The sequence below is a fragment of the Cynara cardunculus genome (assembly GCF_001531365.2).
Source record: "Cynara cardunculus var. scolymus isolate 2C chromosome LG 12, CcrdV1, whole genome shotgun sequence".
NCBI classification, from domain to species: domain Eukaryota; kingdom Viridiplantae; phylum Streptophyta; class Magnoliopsida; order Asterales; family Asteraceae; genus Cynara; species Cynara cardunculus.
Window position 1 is genome coordinate 3,015,416 of NC_037539.1, and position 17,967 is coordinate 3,033,382.

Genomic DNA, 17,967 nt, shown 5'->3' on the forward strand with positions numbered 1-17,967 from the left:
TTTATTTCAATTATGTTAATAGCGGTATGGTTTTTGCTAAATTTTCGTTCCTTTCAGTTATATACCTTTATTTGAAAAAAATACAAGAAACAGAAGGATAAAATGACCATTTTAACCTTTATATGCAAGGCATGTGGGATTAATTAACGGATGAAAGTTAAAGATCGTTAATGTGAGGGTCGTGCCTCTCAAGATGTCAAATTTGGAAAAAAAAAAAAAAAACTATTGCAACAGAAATTTGGAAGTCACAAAACTACGTTTAAAAGCGTACTTAGGGGCCGTTTACCAAATCCTTACCCGGTAAGCGCTTACCGGTAAAATTTAGCACTACCACTTACTTACTGGGTAAAACTTTTGTCCACCAAAACGGCATTGTATGCAACAATTTACCCAATAAGTGTTAACCATGGTAAGAGTTGTCGCACTCACTTACCGGGTAAGACTCTCGTCCTTGTCTTCCTCTTACCGGGTAAGATTCTTGGTCCTTACCACTATTCATCTGGTAAGGTAATATGACCTGGGTAAGCATTTGGTAAACGGCTCCTTACTCTAGGTTTATAAAATTTAATGAACGTTTATATGAAAAGAAAATTAAATTTGTATTTCTATTTTGGTTTCAACTTCAGACGTTTTAAATGATAATGGATTGGGATATTAACGAACTTTCATGTGTTTGCAATCGTTTTTAGCTCCCGTCACACCGTCGAATTTTATTTCACCCAATGTGTTATAAAAGGTCAAATATACTTACGTGGTAATCAAAATAATTAAAAGAGAATAACGCCTCACAGACTCGGAATCATGTGAAACCAGACTATTTTCGTAAGACCGGCTAAATCACATAAATAACACTAGACCTTCACAGCAAAAACACTATTAAAGTAGGGAAACAACCTTCACAGTGTTTTTACTATGATGTTTTACTATGATGTAATTTTATGGTCTCACAGATTTCACAAAAATATATTGGTTTCACGTGAATCCGACCCTCGTATTTGAACTATCTGTGTAGAAAAAGTGAAACGAAATTCATCTGTGCAATAAGTAAAAGTTAAAGAACAAGAGAGCCGTTTACCAAACACTTATCCAGTAAACGCGGTAAACGCTTACTGGTAAATTTAACAATATCATTTTCTTACCAGATAAGATTTTTGTCCACCAAAACGGTATCATATGCAGCAATTACCCGGTAAGCGCTTACCGTGGTAAGAGTCATCGTCTTTACTTACCGAGTAAGACTCTTGATCTTTGTTTAGCTTTTATCGGGTAAGATTCTTGATACTTACCATATTCATCCGGTAAGGTAAAATGACTTAATGGTCACTTACCCGAGTAAGCGTTTGGTAAACGCCCCTAAAATCATTCAATAACAAATGCAACTGTGAGCATGTTGAATGAAAGTCCCACTAATCGATCCTGAATTCGAGCCCATAAACAAGCTTAATGTTTAGATATATAACTCAAATTTATTAAACAAACATCGATCTCACAAGCTCGAACATTAAAAAAATATCCGAACTCGAGCTCAAACACTATTTTGAAAAATCGTTAGCTCGAGCATGATATCAAATTCTCAAGTCGAGTTCGAGCACCGGTTACTCCACTCATGAAAGATCCTTGATATTTTTCACAAAGTGAATCAACACCACCCTACCTTCCTCTTACATAAACATCAAAATCCAATCCATAATGTTCTGCTTCTGGGTTCTAAATATTTCCCTATCAAAACTGCTACCTCTCATTCTCAATAGCTTATTAAAAACACCCGATTGGCACTTAGCTCCATCTTCTTCGGTCCTCTTCCTCATCCACGGGCGTATACCACAAAGGCCGTCTCTTCGAATTGCTCAATCTGTAGTTCAAGTAAACTTCTTCGTTACAAAGGGACCTAGTGGCTACAAGTGCAATACTCTTCATAACCGGCCCTTTCATTTGACCATCGCTTGATTCCCCCCCGGATTTAAACCAAAAACTCCCAAACCTCTTCATCTTAACGTCCCCCGTACCCCCAAAAACTATATTTGGGATATATGCTCTCATACCCTTTTCCGACAAAGGAAAATCATAGGGACAAACCATAACATTAGGATCCATACCCATTGTTGGGTGGTTCGCGAAATGACCTAAAGCTAAAGGGTTTCTTCTCTCCAATACCTCACCGTTGCACCCTAACCTTGACCCTTCCAATGGTTTGCTTAACATCTTCCAGACCCGGTCTGAGCCAGTTTCAGAGGGTTGTGAACCAGGGTTAGACTGATATACTCTAGACTGGCCCCATGGTTCCCTGGCTTCACCACCGGTGCCCCAAGGTTGAGCATTAATTACTGTTCCATCGTATCTAGTATTAAGATAAGGATTTTGTGCATCAACTCTTGGATATCCAGGGATATAACGGTAATATGCTGGAGAGTATATCACACCCGGGTAGAGTGCTATCACAGAGCCAACATCTGCTTCACCGTCTACGAACAAACCTCGGCCGGCTTGTTCATGGGGAATTTGAGACGGTTTGAGCTCGAGGGTATAACCCATGAGCTCTTTCAACCTTTGGGATAACTCTGCAAATGTCAACGGTTTTGTCTCCGGAATAGCTGTCCTGAAAATTTCATCATTAATAAGCTTCTACTGGAAAAAGCTGATCAAAAACGGAGTTCTCTGAAATATATTTAACAAAACTGAGTACAAAGGCTTTGAATAGACCAGACAACCAACATGTCTTTTGAACCATCATCCTCATTATACTTTGCTACAATGAATGATTTTCGACAAAAGTGTCAAAAGAGATGGTTCTTGTTTGCATTTCCATTTCAACAATTTATCCAAAATTGATCATTCATGTAAACTACAATATTCTATTTCGAATTTTAGCAAGAACAATGGTTAGTTTGCATAAAAGGTCAGATAGATGGTTTGGAAAGAACAATCACTCTTATTTAATCATTGCTCATTTCCTAAAGGGTGCAAGAATCAACAGATAAATTGTTATTCAAATTTCAAATAGATATTGAGAAGTTTCCAGTGTCAGATAATCAGCCAAGACTAATATTAAGTGGTCGATTAATTTCTAATCTAGGGAAACAGGATAACCTAAATGCATGTTGTTGCCGACTTGCCGACTTGCCGCCTTTGAGGTAGAGGATTAGATTGGCTTATGTGATAGAAACGATAAATTTCTATTTGCAATTTGGATCTATATCAAGGTGCCATAAGAAATTACCCATCATGGCTGCTAAAACTGAAGAAGTATGCTTTTTAAATTCAAGAACCGAGTAACAAAAGCTTACCAAGATCCATGCTCGCTGAAGCAGTCCTACCAATGGCAAGACTAAGGCCACTCTGGCGAGGAGTTGTATTCTTTTGAGATGATTCAAGTGCCTCATCATGGGCCTTTATGTCAGGAAGAAGAATTTCATCCATCGATGTGCAGAAGTTTGTAATCTGAGAATGGATGTTTTCTTGGACCTGCCTTTCTTGGTCTGCTAATTCAGCCTTACTTGCCATGTTAATTATCTCCTCTACATCTGCTTCTTCAGCATCCTTCCCCACACGGTTGTAGCTGCAACAGTAAGTAATACATCACCATTCAGCACTCTTGTATCACACACACACACACATAAATACGTATGTATAAAGACGGTTATAGATAGTTAAAGATTAAATGGGTGTATATTCATGAACATTCTACGTGCAACTTTCAAAGTTCTAGAGTCTTCCTTTCAGGTTGTCCAAAAAGACAAATTGCATGCTGCCCCAACATACATCAGACAGAATATCGCAATCCAATAAGAAAAAAATGTTGCATTCTAGGTTCTGTAACAACCACTTCTGTAAATATAAACAAGATTCTTTTCAAATAACTTCAAAATTTATGGTACCCCAATAACTCTTGAGAAGTATTTGCTCCTATTCTCAAAACTCATTTTTTGTAAAAATTACCTCTGCCAATTTGATTTGAACATTTATATTGATACTAATTAATCTTCATTTTCAAAGGAAAAAGCATGAGTTTGAGATTGAAAAGGGTGCCTTATTGGCAAAAAGTATTGACGTCATAATGTCAAGTTTGAACTAGTGTAAATCCTGGATTCCACCAATCTCGTTAAGGTTATCACATGTATAACGAAGAAGAAGATTGAAGTCAAAACATTAAAATAGAAACTTACTAGGCTTATATGGATTAGCAAGATAGGATGCTGATGTTATCATAAACAACACATAGTTGCTTTGTACTCCCTCTGTCCCACAATAAGTCTCGACATTTCTATTTTAGTTTATCCCAAAATAAGTGTTCACTTTCCATATTTACCCTCAATTATGAGATCGATAAATTTGTTACTCCCTCTGTTATTAAGGGTAAATTTGTCATTTAGTTAATTTAGAAGTGTAATAATTACGCATCTAAAACTGTGAGTCTTTTCCATTGTGGACATTAATTTTGGAACAAAGGGAGTATTTCCAAAATTGAGTTATTTTCTCGACTCTCGACTGCCAATTTGAAAAAAATGGTGTATGATGCCAAGTAAATTTAAATACTAAATGAGATTTTACAATTACGGAACTCTTTACAGAAAATAGATCATGGTATTCAGATTGACATCTACTTGATAAAAAATAACCATGTATCGACGAAAGCATTTAGAAAATGAAATATCAGCAATGGCAATAAGTTTGTCCACAATAATACATACATGAGAAAAGTAAGCAAAACACGAGTCCACACATAGTTGAAGGTCAGTTGCATTGGTAAGAATATGACCTGGTATAGAGAAAGAGACGATTTATGTCTGCTTCAAATTGAAGGCGTCTTGGTTCTTTTGCAAATGTCGGACTTTTGGCAAGCGTTCCCACAAACTAGAAAGACAATAGCAAAATAAGAAACAGTGATAAGGAAGCAGAGCTAAGACAAAACACATGTTATTCATGATTCTTAAACAAAGCCAAACGAACCTAGCATATACCACCCAGAGTGGGCGCCTGAGAGGGTAAGATGTAAGCAAACCTGACATCTACCCTCAAGAATAGCGTGGTTGTTTCCGTGAATGCTATTCATGCTTCCTATTACTTCCTTTCTAGAATTAGATTCCGTTATTACTTTTCCGAGTCAAACAACTATTTTAAACCAAAACGATATGAATTTGTCAATTTTGTTAGTATCACAAAGTTTGTACTCCCTCCTTCCCAAGACCACCAGTTGTACCAAACCCTTGGCTCTGCTGCTGAACCAATAATTTAGGTTTTGACATCAAATGTAAGAAATATTCCAATTCATAAATGCTATTCTCTTGATATTCAAGCACAATATCATTCTCTTAGAGCAACTCCAATAGTATGCTAAAATAGTGTTTTTGCCGTTCTCTAAACTCCAACCGGCAGGCAAAGAGAACTGCTTTTTTGCCGAAGATGGGAGAGAAACGGCAAATATGTCGGCCTCCTGTTCAAATGACATAAATACTGTGCGTTTGATTTGAAGCGATTTTTGGTGTCCATAGTCCCACAAATTTGCAGAATTTTCTGGTGTTAAGGTCGGAGTTGCTCTCAATGGTACATATTACAAAGTTTAATCTAGCTGACAATCTGTTATCTAGAAGTTCAAAACACAGTTTGAAGTCCAAAGTAACCAAAATCAAAGTTCAGCTCTTTTTTCAGTATCTAAGAAGTAGTTGATACCACGTTCCTGATATTTTCTATATTCATCATCTTGTTCTCTACACAAAACAAATTAGTTCAACGGGATCCCAATAAAAGACCAATTTTACCAAAATCCCAAATGGAAGCTATAGCAAATTTAAACATCTCATGCCTATAATTTAGTGTAAGATCACAAATACCACATGACAACAGTTTCCAAGACATAAATCGACAAATTATAGAGCCGAATTGACGATTGAATATGAGGAAACCTAAATTCACGGAACTGACGATTACGGAAACGGGGTTAACGCATTGGGAATCGAATGTGAAGCTGTTCATTAGCGTATGCGTTGAGAGAGAAAAAGGAGTACCTGTTGAAATTTCTGAAAGAGAGACGCCATGAAGTAGTAGAAGTGATGTTGGATTGGATCGAATCCCTTGTTCTCTCTCTCAGTCTCCACTTCCCAACTGAACTTGTGGGCTTTGAAGAAAAAGGAGAAAGATTTGTCATAGGGTTCATAAAACAATTACAGTAATCTCAAATAAAATTTAATTATTTATATTAATTTAACCAAAACTTTTAAAAATTATTTTTAAGAATAAATTATTATTTATTGATGTATGTTACTTATAATTTAAAATTATAAATAAATTGTGTGTAAATATAATTTATTAATGCTTCATGTTTGAATTTGTATAACTAACAACATAAACATAATCAAATAAAAAATAAACATCTCATTTTAAATATAAAAATCTAAAACATAATCAGGATAATCGTTGGGTTATAACATAATACTTTTATAATATTAAACCAAAAATAAATTACTTCGTTAGTAAGTCTAAATTAAATTATAATAAAAAATTGAATCAAACAAATTACAAAAAACTAGATTTTTAAAAAACATTTGTATATTATTTCATAGTTGGAAAATTTTAAATGTACTAGAAGAGTGTCTTTATCGGGGTTAGATCTTTGAACTTATGTATGAGCCTTAGGGATGGTTTACAAAATATTTATCCAATAAGTATTTATCGGTAAAATTTAATGCTATCATTTATTTATTGGGTAAGATTTTACTCCATCAAAACGGTATCGTATGCAACAATTTACCTGTTAAGCGCTTACCATAGTAAGAGTAGTCGTCATCACTTACCGGGTAAGACTCTTGGTCTTTATTTTACTCTTATCGGGTAAATTTTTTGGTCTTTTATCATATTCATCTGATAAGGTAATATAACTTAATGTTTACTTACCCGAATAAGCTATTAATAAACGGTCATTTAGTCATGTGGATGTCATGAATGTTTGACAACAATATAGCTTAAAATTAAAGAAACTTAAATATTTTAAAAAGAATTGTTTTGTAAATATTTTTGAATATTTGTTATATGATATTTATCATTAATATTTTATCACCTTATCCATTATACCATTTAAAAAAATTGATTTTTGAGTCTCTAAAATATTTAAAATTATTAAATAAACCGTTCACCATTTAATTAATATTATATAAAATGATACCAATGTATAAATAGGATTGTATTCCAGTAAAAATGAAAGTTACGATGAGAAAGGTAAGAAATAATTTTCAGCTTTGGGTCATTTCTAAAACGGTAATGAAATTCCCCGAGATACACTTAATCAATTTTCTCTTATATGCAATTCATAAAACAGACTGAGATTATTGCTTATCTGAAACAACTTATGTTTTTCTATAAAAACATTTATTAACTTATTTAAAAACTCCTTATTACCGGTTTGGCACCGGTATAAGTTGTTTATCCAAAGACTCAAAAGTGCTTATTACCAATGTCACACCGAAATAAGTCGATAAGTTATTTTTATAAACAATTTCATACATCCATGAAAGTGATAAAAAGGATCTAGATTTCTTTCTTGGTTTCTTCTATTTAAATATAAGTCGATTTATTTATAACATGTATAATGTGCCTTGTTGCTCTCCCCCCACAAAAATGGCGTCCTCACAAATCCTCAAGCGTTCAACAAGAACATTTGAGATTTTCCAATCTTCCATCCATTCATCATCGTCATTCCCATTAATCTCTACAATCAGCTCATGGAATGCAGTTCCCACCCACGACTTCCCTTCATCGCTTCATCTTTATCCCAGAAGTTTCTGCAAAAGAAACATCGATAACCCAGATGCATTTAACCACCAAATCATCACTTCTGAGGTTGAGAATCTCTGCAAACTGATCTCAAATCATCGTGATCCTTCTCAACTTGAGTCTTTGTTAAACTCCACTCAAATCGAACTCTCTCCTTCTCTTGTGGTTGAGGTTTTGAAGAAACTAAGCAATGCCGGAGTTTTCGCACTTTTTTTCTTCAGATGGGCAGAGAAGCAAAGCGGATTCAAACATACTTCAGATACCTATGATGCTTTAATCGAAGCTCTAGGAAAGATCAAGCAGTTTAAGGTTATATGGAGCTTAGTTAACGACATGAAAATTAAAGGGGTATTGGGTAAAGGTACATTTGCTTTGATTTCGAGGAGGTACGCGAGGGCCAAGAAGGTGAAAGAAGCCCTGGAGGCATTCGAGAAGATGGAAAAGTTCGGGTTGAAGCCTGAACTCAGGGATTATAACAGGTTTCTTGATACTCTCTGCAAGTCAAGACAAGTTGAAAGTGCACACCAACTGTTTGATAAAATGAAAAACAGAAATTTCAAACCAGACACAAAGTCTTATACCATACTCTTAGAAGGCTGGGGTCAAGAACTGAATCTCTTGAAACTGGATGAAGTTTATAGAGAAATGAAGGCCGATGGATTCGAACCAGATGTTGTTGCTTATGGGATCATCATAAACGCTTATTGCAAATCGAAAAAGTACGATCTAGCGATCAACAAGTTAAATGAGATGAGATCAAAGAATCTTGACCCAACCCCACATATATATTGTAGTTTGATCAATGGGTTAGGCTCCGAAAAGAGATTAAGCGAATCTTTAATGTTCTTCGAAGCATCAAAATCTTGTGGCCATCCTCCCGAAACTCCTACATATAACGCTATCGTGGGATCTTATTGTTGGTCAATGCAGATTAACGATGCTTTCAGGGTAATCGAAGAGATGAGGGAATGTAGGATTGGACCAAATTCACGCACTTTCGACATAATTCTCCATCACTTGATCAAGGGGAGAAGAACGAAAGAGGCTTATAATGTTTTCCGACAAATGAGAGATGAGTTTGGGTGCGAACCAAGTGTGAGTACTTACGAGATCATGGTGAGGATGTTTTGTAACGAGGGTAGGTTCGATATGGCGACCAGTGTTTGGGAAGAGATGAAAGACCATGGAGTTCTACCGGGAATGCATATGTTTGCTACTTTGATTAACAGTTTTTGTCGCGAGAAAAAGTTGCAGGATGCTTGTAAATATTTGGAAGAAATGTTGGATATGGGGATAAGGCCTCCTGCACAAATGTTCAACAATCTGAAAAGATTGCTTGTTGATGAGGGAAAGGAGGAGATGGTGACGATTTTGACTCATAGGCTTGAGAAACTGAGAACACTTTTGGTCGTTAGTTGAGAAATGAAGAAAAGGTGTCATTTATTTGAATTTGGAAGGCTTGGAAACGTTAAGATTTGAATTTTGAAGTTATCGGGATGGTTTATTTTGAATTGAAGTCCCATAATTTCGAACGGGTCTATCAGACTGTGTTGGCCTGTTGGGAGTTGTGTCTATTACGGATAAGTTGAGGAAGCGAAAAGTGTGGTGGTTTGGTTATGTTTGCGGTTGACGGTTGGCGGTTGGCGGTTGGCGGCTCGAGTGAGGAGGGTCAAAAGTGCAACAGTTGAGGGGGCGAGGAGGGGAGGAGTAGGCATAGCAACTGAGATTGGACATGATAGTTTGGTTGGTTTTCCATCAAGTCGGATACTGCATGTGTCGATTAAATTTTCCAGTATATATTTGAAAGGTTTTTGTTTGGTAAGGTTTTTCATAGATGGAGTAAACGTATTTTTCTTTAATTGGGGGAGTAGCAGATTCGGGGAAAAAAATTGGCTTTCTGCATAAAGTCTCTTTGGAAGTTTATTGAATAAAGCATTTTCTATATTACTCTTTCTAGATCTGATCATGCTACCACTATAGTCACGATGAGTGAGATATATTAGGCCCGTTTATATGATAACCAAATTCGAATTGAGGGCATATCATGGATACATGCATTTTCATTAAATAGGGAAGTCGAATACTCACATAATATTTGTTATTTTTGACAAAATCCAAATGAATAAATCTTGTTTTCCAACTTCTAAATGAATAAATTATGTATGTCACATTACAACCACTGACACATAAAACAGAAAGCAGATAAACTAAGAAGCATTACAACTTGCAAACAGGTTTTACAAAATAGGGGAGGATTCCTCTTATTGTTTTACTTTTTCACCACTTTACAACAAAACTTGTAACCCAAAACACCCAAAAGAAGAACCCCCCACCCACCAAAAGAATCTCTGTAAACAACAAATAATGCATCTTTGAAACCATAATCAAAGCTTGAATCAATCACAAGATAAGCATTTAGGGTCTTTTTTCCTTCAACTGCATTGATTTGATTCTAATCTTGAATCATCTACCAAATTCTTTAAAGATTCTTCAAACTTCTTCACTTGATTTCCAGGTCTCAGAACATTGACATCATCCCATTGCGAACACGGGTCCACGAACCAGCTCCTTCTAGCGGTGCACCATGCCCCAGGGGAAGGGCGGTTGCCGCTACGCTTCAAGATTTTCTGATCAACCATGTCGAGCACTGGGTCATTTTTCCCAAACTGTCGTGCAAAAGCAGCGCCGCTTTGAACCATTTCCTTATAGTTGGATTTGTTGAGAAAAAGTGGCTCCATTTTAGGGGGGTTGTTCCACACCATGTACCTTAGATCGGAATTGATGGTTGTGTTTTTGAACTCGGGGGAGTTACAAATGACGCTATGGAAGTAGACTTCTTGAGCCAAAACCACGTTGTTAACGTACATTAAGAGGGTTCGAGGGAGATTATCCCAGGCGAAAACACAGTATTCTAGGAACGAACGGCTCAAAATTACCCAGGGAGATCCTGAAAAATTCAAGAAAAGATTGTAAACTATTGCATTTCCAGAGTTGCAGGCAAGAAAAACCCGTGCTTGGGTCCTTTGGTTGAATGACGTTCTGACAGTGTTTCTTTAATTTCATGACCTTTTAGGATGCCTAGAAACCTGTCAGAAGGTCATGGATTTAAAACGCACTTGTTTAGGAGGTCATTTAGTTAAATAACCCCGTGCTCACACACGCACACAATGGAGGGAAGAGAATTTTGCCTGTGAAAACTTTGAAAGCGTTAGGCATCGGCCGCTTTTCAGTGGCACGAAAGATTTGGGTTCGCCTTGCTAAGTAAAGCCCTGGATCAACTACGATTGGCAGGATTCTTTGATCCCTAAAGATAGAAAATTTTGAAATTAATTGAAGTGGTTGGATTAACAGAATAAAATGAACTCCACTTGGAATAGGCTTACTCTTTCCATCCAAGTTCACTGGTATGATCGATGAAATTGGCATCTCTGCTAATGGAGGAGAATGCATGAGACAAATCTGATTCAGAAAATACAAACAACGAAGCACCAGTAAGTAAACATGAGATAGACAAAACTCAATGTAAACAATATGGATGCAAGCAATTTTCTGTGTGTCAGTAGAATTATATACAAGATTTATCAAGAAAACATAACAAAATCTAAAGAATGTCGTAAAAACAAAGCAAGATTCCAGAAGATAAATCAAGATAGGTGGTAATGATCATGTAATTCAGACGCTTCTTATAGAAAGTAGTACAACGGGTTAACATGTAATATAAGAAAAGAATGCCGAGTGTGTATGCAGTTCCACTAATCAAGTTACCTGAAACTTTGATCATTATTCTTCAAAAGAACCAAAACATGTAAAAACGAGTAAGCTACTGATTCAAGACTGCATTCATCATGAATTCATTGTTTTTAACGATCATAAGAAAGCAATGGAACAACAATCTAGAAGCCAAAGCAAAGGAGCTTTCAGTTAAACTGAATTATTGGCCGAGTCGGGGACAACCTACTGTCCATCACCCAACTAAGGGGCTGTTTGGTTGGTTTTCCATTAAGTCTTATATGGATAAAGATGTCATTGTGGATTAAGTTGTCTGTATAGATTGGAAAGATTTTTGTTTAGAAGGGTTTTTTCATGAATGAAAGACGGGTGTTTTTTAATTGAGGGGCAGGTTTGAAAAAAACTTGGTTTTTTGCATAAAGCTTCCCCTTAGAAGCTTACTAAATAAGCCACTTTCTATATCATTGAGCCACTATCAAACAGTCATTTATAGCCCAAGCAGGATCTGAAGTATCCGCCTTGTTGGGTAGACCAAGTAAGCTGTTAGCATCATTAAAAGCTAATAAAAAGAATTCCGACTAAAAGAGCACATGTAACCACCCCAATGCATCCCCCTTCCTAAAAAAAGAAATCACACAGATTCTCAGAAAATTCAGACATGATCGAATAAATCTGAAAACTAAAAGATTTATACGAGTTTCACATGTATATTAAAAAATAGTGCTTAATCTATCAAAAAGACAAGAAACCAATCATATGCATTATCAAAAAAACAAAGAAGGCAAGCTATAAGTTGCACATATACCTTCAAAAACATTGCTTAATCTATCAAAAAGACAAGAAACCAATTATAAGCATTATCAAAAAAACAATGAAGAAGGCAAGCTATAAGTTTCACATATACCTTCAAAAACATTGCTTAATCTATCAAAAAGACAAGAAATAAATCAGATGCACTGTCACAAAGGAATGAAGAATGCGGGCAAGCTATGTCAATTGTGAAAAAAACTCAATAATTGCAACTAAGATAACTTTTCTGCTTTCAGTCTTCAAACGCAATCAACCTGTCCCAAATCACAAAACCGTTGTGCCCTGGGTTGTTTCTCCGTTTGAAAACTAACATAAATAGTTTACAAAATACCCTCTTGTGTTTGTGTTTCATCAGAAAAGTAATTCCCTAAGAGAATTAACTACTCGGTTTGAATCTTTTTAGATAAGAGAACAAAAAACAATTGATGATTTCTAAACTACAAAAAGATCGATAGAATTTGGAGCCACACAGAAAGAGCCTTTGTTCGTTCCCAGAAACAGGCCACCATTGTCACAAAGAGGTCTTGTTATTGAAAGTTGAAACAGTCCAACACTCTTCATGGCAGGCAAATCCAAATGATGTTGGTATGATGTATGAAATAGAAGCATGGGCTACAAACATGGGATTGGAATAAGTACAAAGGCATTCAACTTGGATGGAGTTCAAATTCCAAGTTCCTGTGAATTAGCTCTGCACCCTGAACAAATTATCGCAAATGATATTCCCATTAAAAGTTAATACCAACTTAACTTTACATGTATCTTAATTATTTTGAACTTTTCCTACAAATACGAAGTAAATTTGTATCTCCTTGTATTCTTTGCAGATTTGTTCTTTGTTGCCTGAAAAACATTGATCCCCGTTTTATATTTCTTTCCCTTTTGTCTGTGTTTTGGCTTTAGCAACAGTTTGCGGTACCCACAAAGCCTCTGCTCCAGTCTTCCATCTTATATATCCATTTATACTTCTTACTACACACCTTTGGGATTTATCAAGGTTTTCTCTCAGCTTATGCATTTTTTATGAACGCTCTTGGTTGTTTACCTATTGGGGGCAAATGTGAAGTGGTTGATAAAATTGGAGGGCCATAAAAGAGAAGGGGACAACAGAAGGTCCACCATACCCTATGGAAGAAAGAACGTCAACAAACAGAGTTTGGCGTAACTACACTGCATGTATCCAGCTTAGAGCGAATACCAACAGCACCGCTATGGTGGGGATGCATACAACCCAACATACATTTAGAATACCTGAAGGATGCTTTAATGAAAGACAAAGATCTCATTGAAATATAAAAATACACAAGGTGATGTACAGAGAAAAACATTGTAATGGCCAAATCATGAGAAAAAAGAGAGCAAGAAGGGGAGATGCCACTATCATCCCCGCCCTTACCCTAACCTGCCTAAAAAAGAAACAGGAAACATAAATACAGAAAGAAATAGAAAAACAAGAAAAATCTAACAGACTGATATCAATGAAAAGGGGGAAAACCTAACACAACCCTTAAACCCACCCAAGAGAGGCTGCCATCAGGAGACAACTGTGGAATCATAAATGAGAAAGGGAGAAGAAGCTGGAGAGGCAAAAGAACCCTCCAAACTGCCAGTAAATGGAGGAACTAAAAATTGGAGGTGGCTAGAGAGAGAGAGAGAGAGAAAGGGTTCAAATTTTTCAAAACACAAAGGGATTAAAATATACTTTTATTCCCTGATGAATGATAATGACAAAAAATGTACCCCTCATAGCAACTGTACCCCTGTGGCAGTACATGCAATCTGTTGATTAAGTTCCAGATTTAGTGAGTACGGAAGATCTGCAACTAAGTTTATTTCCTTCATTGTCACAATAACTGGAGATCTATATCTTTCCTCGGTAACCACATCCTCCAGATACACATATTTTCTAGTGTATATATATGGTATAGTTTCAGTGGATGTATGTCTATGTGTGTATGCATACATTGTGTACATTTGTGTGTGTATGTATGTATGTATGTATGCATACACATGGGGGCATGTGCATACCTATATGTATATGTGTGTTGTGATGTATATATGCATCTTTACCTTGTAACCAGGAAAGTCCATTATAAGGAAAATTTATTGTTTAACAAGTATTTTCACTCGTTCAGCTGATTAGTGATTATCATACTTTATTAGTTAAGTCTAGTCTGAATCCACCACTACCATTCATTAAGTTTTGTCAGACCCTGTTATTTGTGTATGCATTATAATTACAACTGTGTATTAGTCTATTCATTTAGATCTCCTTCACTGGGTTGACTCAAGTAAATTTGTGAGCCTAAATTAGTTGATGATTAACCAAATCCTCATGGGACAATATTCACTTTACTACTTGAATAACTGGGCCATTTGGTTGCCTATGCTGCCAATGGGGGAAAGTTATTGTTTTCAAATTCAACAAGAGTAAACAAGATAATGACCATGAAACTAGCAACCCTGCTAACACCTTTGTCACCGAAGACATGAATGACCATGCACAATCTTTAATCTAACCTTAACAGATGCACCACGTGGGATTTGGTAACTTAAGTATACTAAAAAACAGAGGATAAATTTTCATCAATGTCAACCCCCATGTAGGAAAAAGAAACTCACATCAGGCTATTCCTTATCCAGAATTCAAAGCAATCTGCAGCAAGATCTCAAGTCACTACTGCTTCTAGTAAAAAGCATCGAGGAACGTGCTTGATTGCTTTTAACCTTCCATAAAAAGATGGCTAATGAGGGAACTAAAATTCTAAACCAAGTTGTCCAAGGGCAAAGTACAAACAATGTGAAACTTCAAAAGTAGTTTGGGGGCACAAGCATGGCAGTACATGCCTACCCTTATTTGTTCTTCTTGAAAAGTTGGTTGTGGTACAAGGTGCATACACATGACCTTCCAAACTAGTATTTTAAAGAAATGCATGTTATTCATATAAGAATAGAAACCAATCTAAATAAGATGCATTCAGGACTAAAAATATGGCATGTAAAGACTTTGTTTGTTTGTCTTATTTCCTTTAGATTCTTCTCTCAAAAATTTCCAAGTCAAAATCATAATTGGTAACTTCGATTTACAAAACCCACATGTAACTCATACCATACCTTTTATGGAAAAGCACCTTCCATGCATTCTTTACACATGTAGCTACGCCTAAAAGTAGATTTTTACTGGTCCTCGGCTACCATTACTAGAAATAATCCATCTATGTGCTGGTTGGTTAGGTTTGAGGGGAATCTGAATTGAACCCTTTGTTCAAGCATCGACTGAAAAGTTCAAATTTCTAGGGCTTGTTTTGTAACAAAAATTATCATAATGAGTCATTTCAAGATAAACCTCCTTCTCTTGTGCACCTTTATTACTCAAAACCATATCACCTACTTGTTACATATTCCAAAATAATTTTCACAAGTCCCATAGCATGAGAAGACAATGAAAATCATGTGTACAAAACAAAAGTCTCTTGTACTTGGTGCTCAAACCTATCTCCCACAAAATGATGATACTAAACATTAAATGTTATAATACTCAAACAAATGGAGTTTGTTTAGTCATCAACAATGATGCAATGACTATCAGTGTCTCTATTGTCATGCCTCGAAACCCAGGTTGTACAAACAATGCACACAAAGCAAAGATATGCGACACACGGGAGAATGGAAAACAGGCAAACTTCTTGTTACACATTAGCATTCAAAAGCATCAAGAACAAAGAATAGACCAAAATAAAAGCCATTTCTTTCATCCATTAACCTAGGAAGGCTTGCACCCAACGTGAGAGGCTGGACAGTCTCACGGCTCATGGTGGGATCAAGGCCAAAATACTGATGATGTAAGGTACCTGACTCAGGACCTAGCTGGCAATTTGAGTGACCCATACTCAACATAGAGCATTCTAACAAGATGTGTTCAGTAAACCCATTAGGAATCGTAATAATATGGCTTACATTAGATGTAGAAAGTAAAAAGCACGTGGGCTACAATGTTTGAATAGGTACGACCATACAAGGAAGGGAAAGTTTTGGAACTCTTAACAACTTAAATACTCAGACATACCCACGCACTCTCTCTCTCTCTCTCTCTCTCTCTCTATATATATATATATATATGCACACATTCTCTTGCTGCTGTTACCTCCTTCCTTTAAGTGTCTTACTGATTTACATGCCGAAGGCAGATCAAAAGGGTCAATTCCCCTTATGTACTCGCTACTCGGTGTTTGATTCTACCTGCCCAGAGCCTGGAAGCCCTGGGAAGGGACTCGAGGTTCTACCAATAACCATAAATTGCCCAGATAAATCAGTCATTCATGATGCTTAATTTCTTTCTTATAGCTAAATAACTCTGTTACTGAACAACCATATCTAGCCTGGTAACTATTTACAAATTCAATAATCAGTTTTCATGAAGAAATGTATTGGCAGGAAATGTAACTATCATGTATCATCAAAACAAATAAGTAACAGATATGCCCAAAGTAAGGAGATCTGAGCAGATTTAATATCAAATTTTGCATTAATAAATACCATCTTGTGTTAGCAAAGGATAATCCAATGCACTCAGGGTAATAAACCAGTCCCAATCGCCATCAACCTTCAAAAAAATGGCAGCAGCACGCAAAATGGCCGCAATATTACTCGCGCCCATATATGTTGTTGGATCAGGCTTCCCAATCACATCCACGTTCCCAAAAGCCCTAATCGCCGGCACCGACTTCACCAACACACTCAACTTCCTCCTCTCATCCTCAGAACCCTCCGTTCCAATGTGCAACAGATACCTATTTCTGGGATGGTACACCGCCAGCAACAATCGGAAAATCCTATCGGCGTCACCGCGGGTGCCTGTAATGTAGTAAGCGAACGCCGGAGGGTACCCGCGCCCACGGTGGACGGCGGAGAAGGGTTTGTGTGAAGTGAAGGCGTATGAAGAACTGAAACCGCAGATCGATGAGAGAAAGAGTAGTAGGGAGATGAATGCGGCGAAGAAGAGTGTGAAAAGCCATTTCTTCTCAGCTCCCATTACAGAGTATCAGATTGTGATCTTGTAAGCTTTGGAGCATATGGATCAAAATTGGAGTAAGGGAGGGAATTTAAGGGTTTCAATTTCACTAAGAAAGTACGAAATTGACAACTGGGATTCACTCAATGCATGCGTTTTACTAATTTTAGCAAAATAAAAGTTTCTTCTGAAATTGATTTCGCAAACGAATTAGGGTTTGTTTCGAATGGATTGAAATACACTCAAAAATTGGATTTTGATATTAATGGTGCGAAGAGATATGGATCTGATCCGTGATTTTACGCTTCGAACACTTTAAGAAATTGTTCTACAAAGACCATGAGAATCAACTGTGCTGACATTCTTGTGGGGATCATCATCACCCCTTCAAGATTTTGAAATTCCAAAAAGGGTAGTTGCAAGTTACTAGTCCAACAAAGGTCCCTTTGGAATTACTTCAAGATTTGAAAACACCATTTTGGTAATTTCAACTTTCGTAAATAAGTCAGATTGAACAAATAAAATAAATACTTCAGTTAAAAAGTTTCATTTAAGTTTTATATATCGTATTTTATCAGTGTTCGAAACAGTTTGTAATGTTCAACCAGTTGGTATGTTCTGTGTTATTCGTTAACGATTCTCGTTCATTTTTC

General features: G+C 36.5%; 3 protein-coding genes across 3 annotated transcripts; 1 reads left to right on the forward strand and 2 right to left on the reverse strand.

Moving 5' to 3' along the window:
• Nucleotides 1-1,442: 1,442 nt before the first annotated feature.
• Nucleotides 1,443-6,096, reverse strand: LOC112522460. The gene is made up of 4 exons (XM_025131581.1): nt 6,003-6,096; nt 4,757-4,851; nt 3,285-3,556; nt 1,443-2,591 (listed from the first exon to the last, which is right to left on the reverse strand). The coding sequence occupies exons 1-4, from the start codon at nt 6,030-6,032 to the stop codon at nt 1,777-1,779; spliced, it is 1,212 nt and encodes a 403-aa protein (XP_024987349.1). The 5' UTR covers nt 6,033-6,096; the 3' UTR covers nt 1,443-1,776.
• Nucleotides 6,097-7,608: 1,512 nt separating this feature from the next.
• LOC112522750 (pentatricopeptide repeat-containing protein At1g71060, mitochondrial) lies at nt 7,609-9,488 on the forward strand. The gene has a single exon (XM_025132050.1). The coding sequence runs from the start codon at nt 7,609-7,611 to the stop codon at nt 9,181-9,183; it is 1,575 nt and encodes a 524-aa protein (XP_024987818.1). The 3' UTR covers nt 9,184-9,488.
• Nucleotides 9,489-9,870: 382 nt separating this feature from the next.
• LOC112522411 (beta-glucuronosyltransferase GlcAT14A) lies at nt 9,871-17,593 on the reverse strand. The gene is made up of 4 exons (XM_025131510.1): nt 16,840-17,593; nt 11,148-11,223; nt 10,953-11,068; nt 9,871-10,711 (listed from the first exon to the last, which is right to left on the reverse strand). Exons 1-4 carry the CDS (start codon nt 17,333-17,335, stop codon nt 10,197-10,199), a joined length of 1,203 nt encoding a protein of 400 aa, XP_024987278.1. The 5' UTR covers nt 17,336-17,593; the 3' UTR covers nt 9,871-10,196.
• Nucleotides 17,594-17,967: the final 374 nt, after the last annotated feature.

Excerpts from the sequence above, each read along its gene's own strand:
- LOC112522460 (XM_025131581.1), bottom strand. The coding sequence starts at position 6,032 with ATGGCGTCTCTCTTTCAGAAATTTCAACAG. Across the intron at positions 4,852-6,002 it reads TCTTTCAGAAATTTCAACAG|TTTGTGGGAACGCTTGCCAA; the intron begins GTACTCCTTTTT and ends TTGTCTTTCTAG. Across the intron at positions 3,557-4,756 it reads CGTCTCTTTCTCTATACCAG|CTACAACCGTGTGGGGAAGG; the intron begins GTCATATTCTTA and ends TTACTGTTGCAG.
- LOC112522411 (XM_025131510.1), bottom strand. The coding sequence starts at position 17,335 with ATGGGAGCTGAGAAGAAATGGCTTTTCACACTCTTCTTCGCCGCATTC. Across the intron at positions 11,069-11,147 it reads AGTGAACTTGGATGGAAAGA|GGATCAAAGAATCCTGCCAA; the intron begins GTAAGCCTATTC and ends TTCTATCTTTAG. Across the intron at positions 10,712-10,952 it reads CGCTTTCAAAGTTTTCACAG|GATCTCCCTGGGTAATTTTG; the intron begins GCAAAATTCTCT and ends TGAATTTTTCAG.
- LOC112522750 (XM_025132050.1), top strand. The coding sequence starts at position 7,609 with ATGGCGTCCTCACAAATCCTCAAGCGTTCAACAAGAACATTTGAGATT.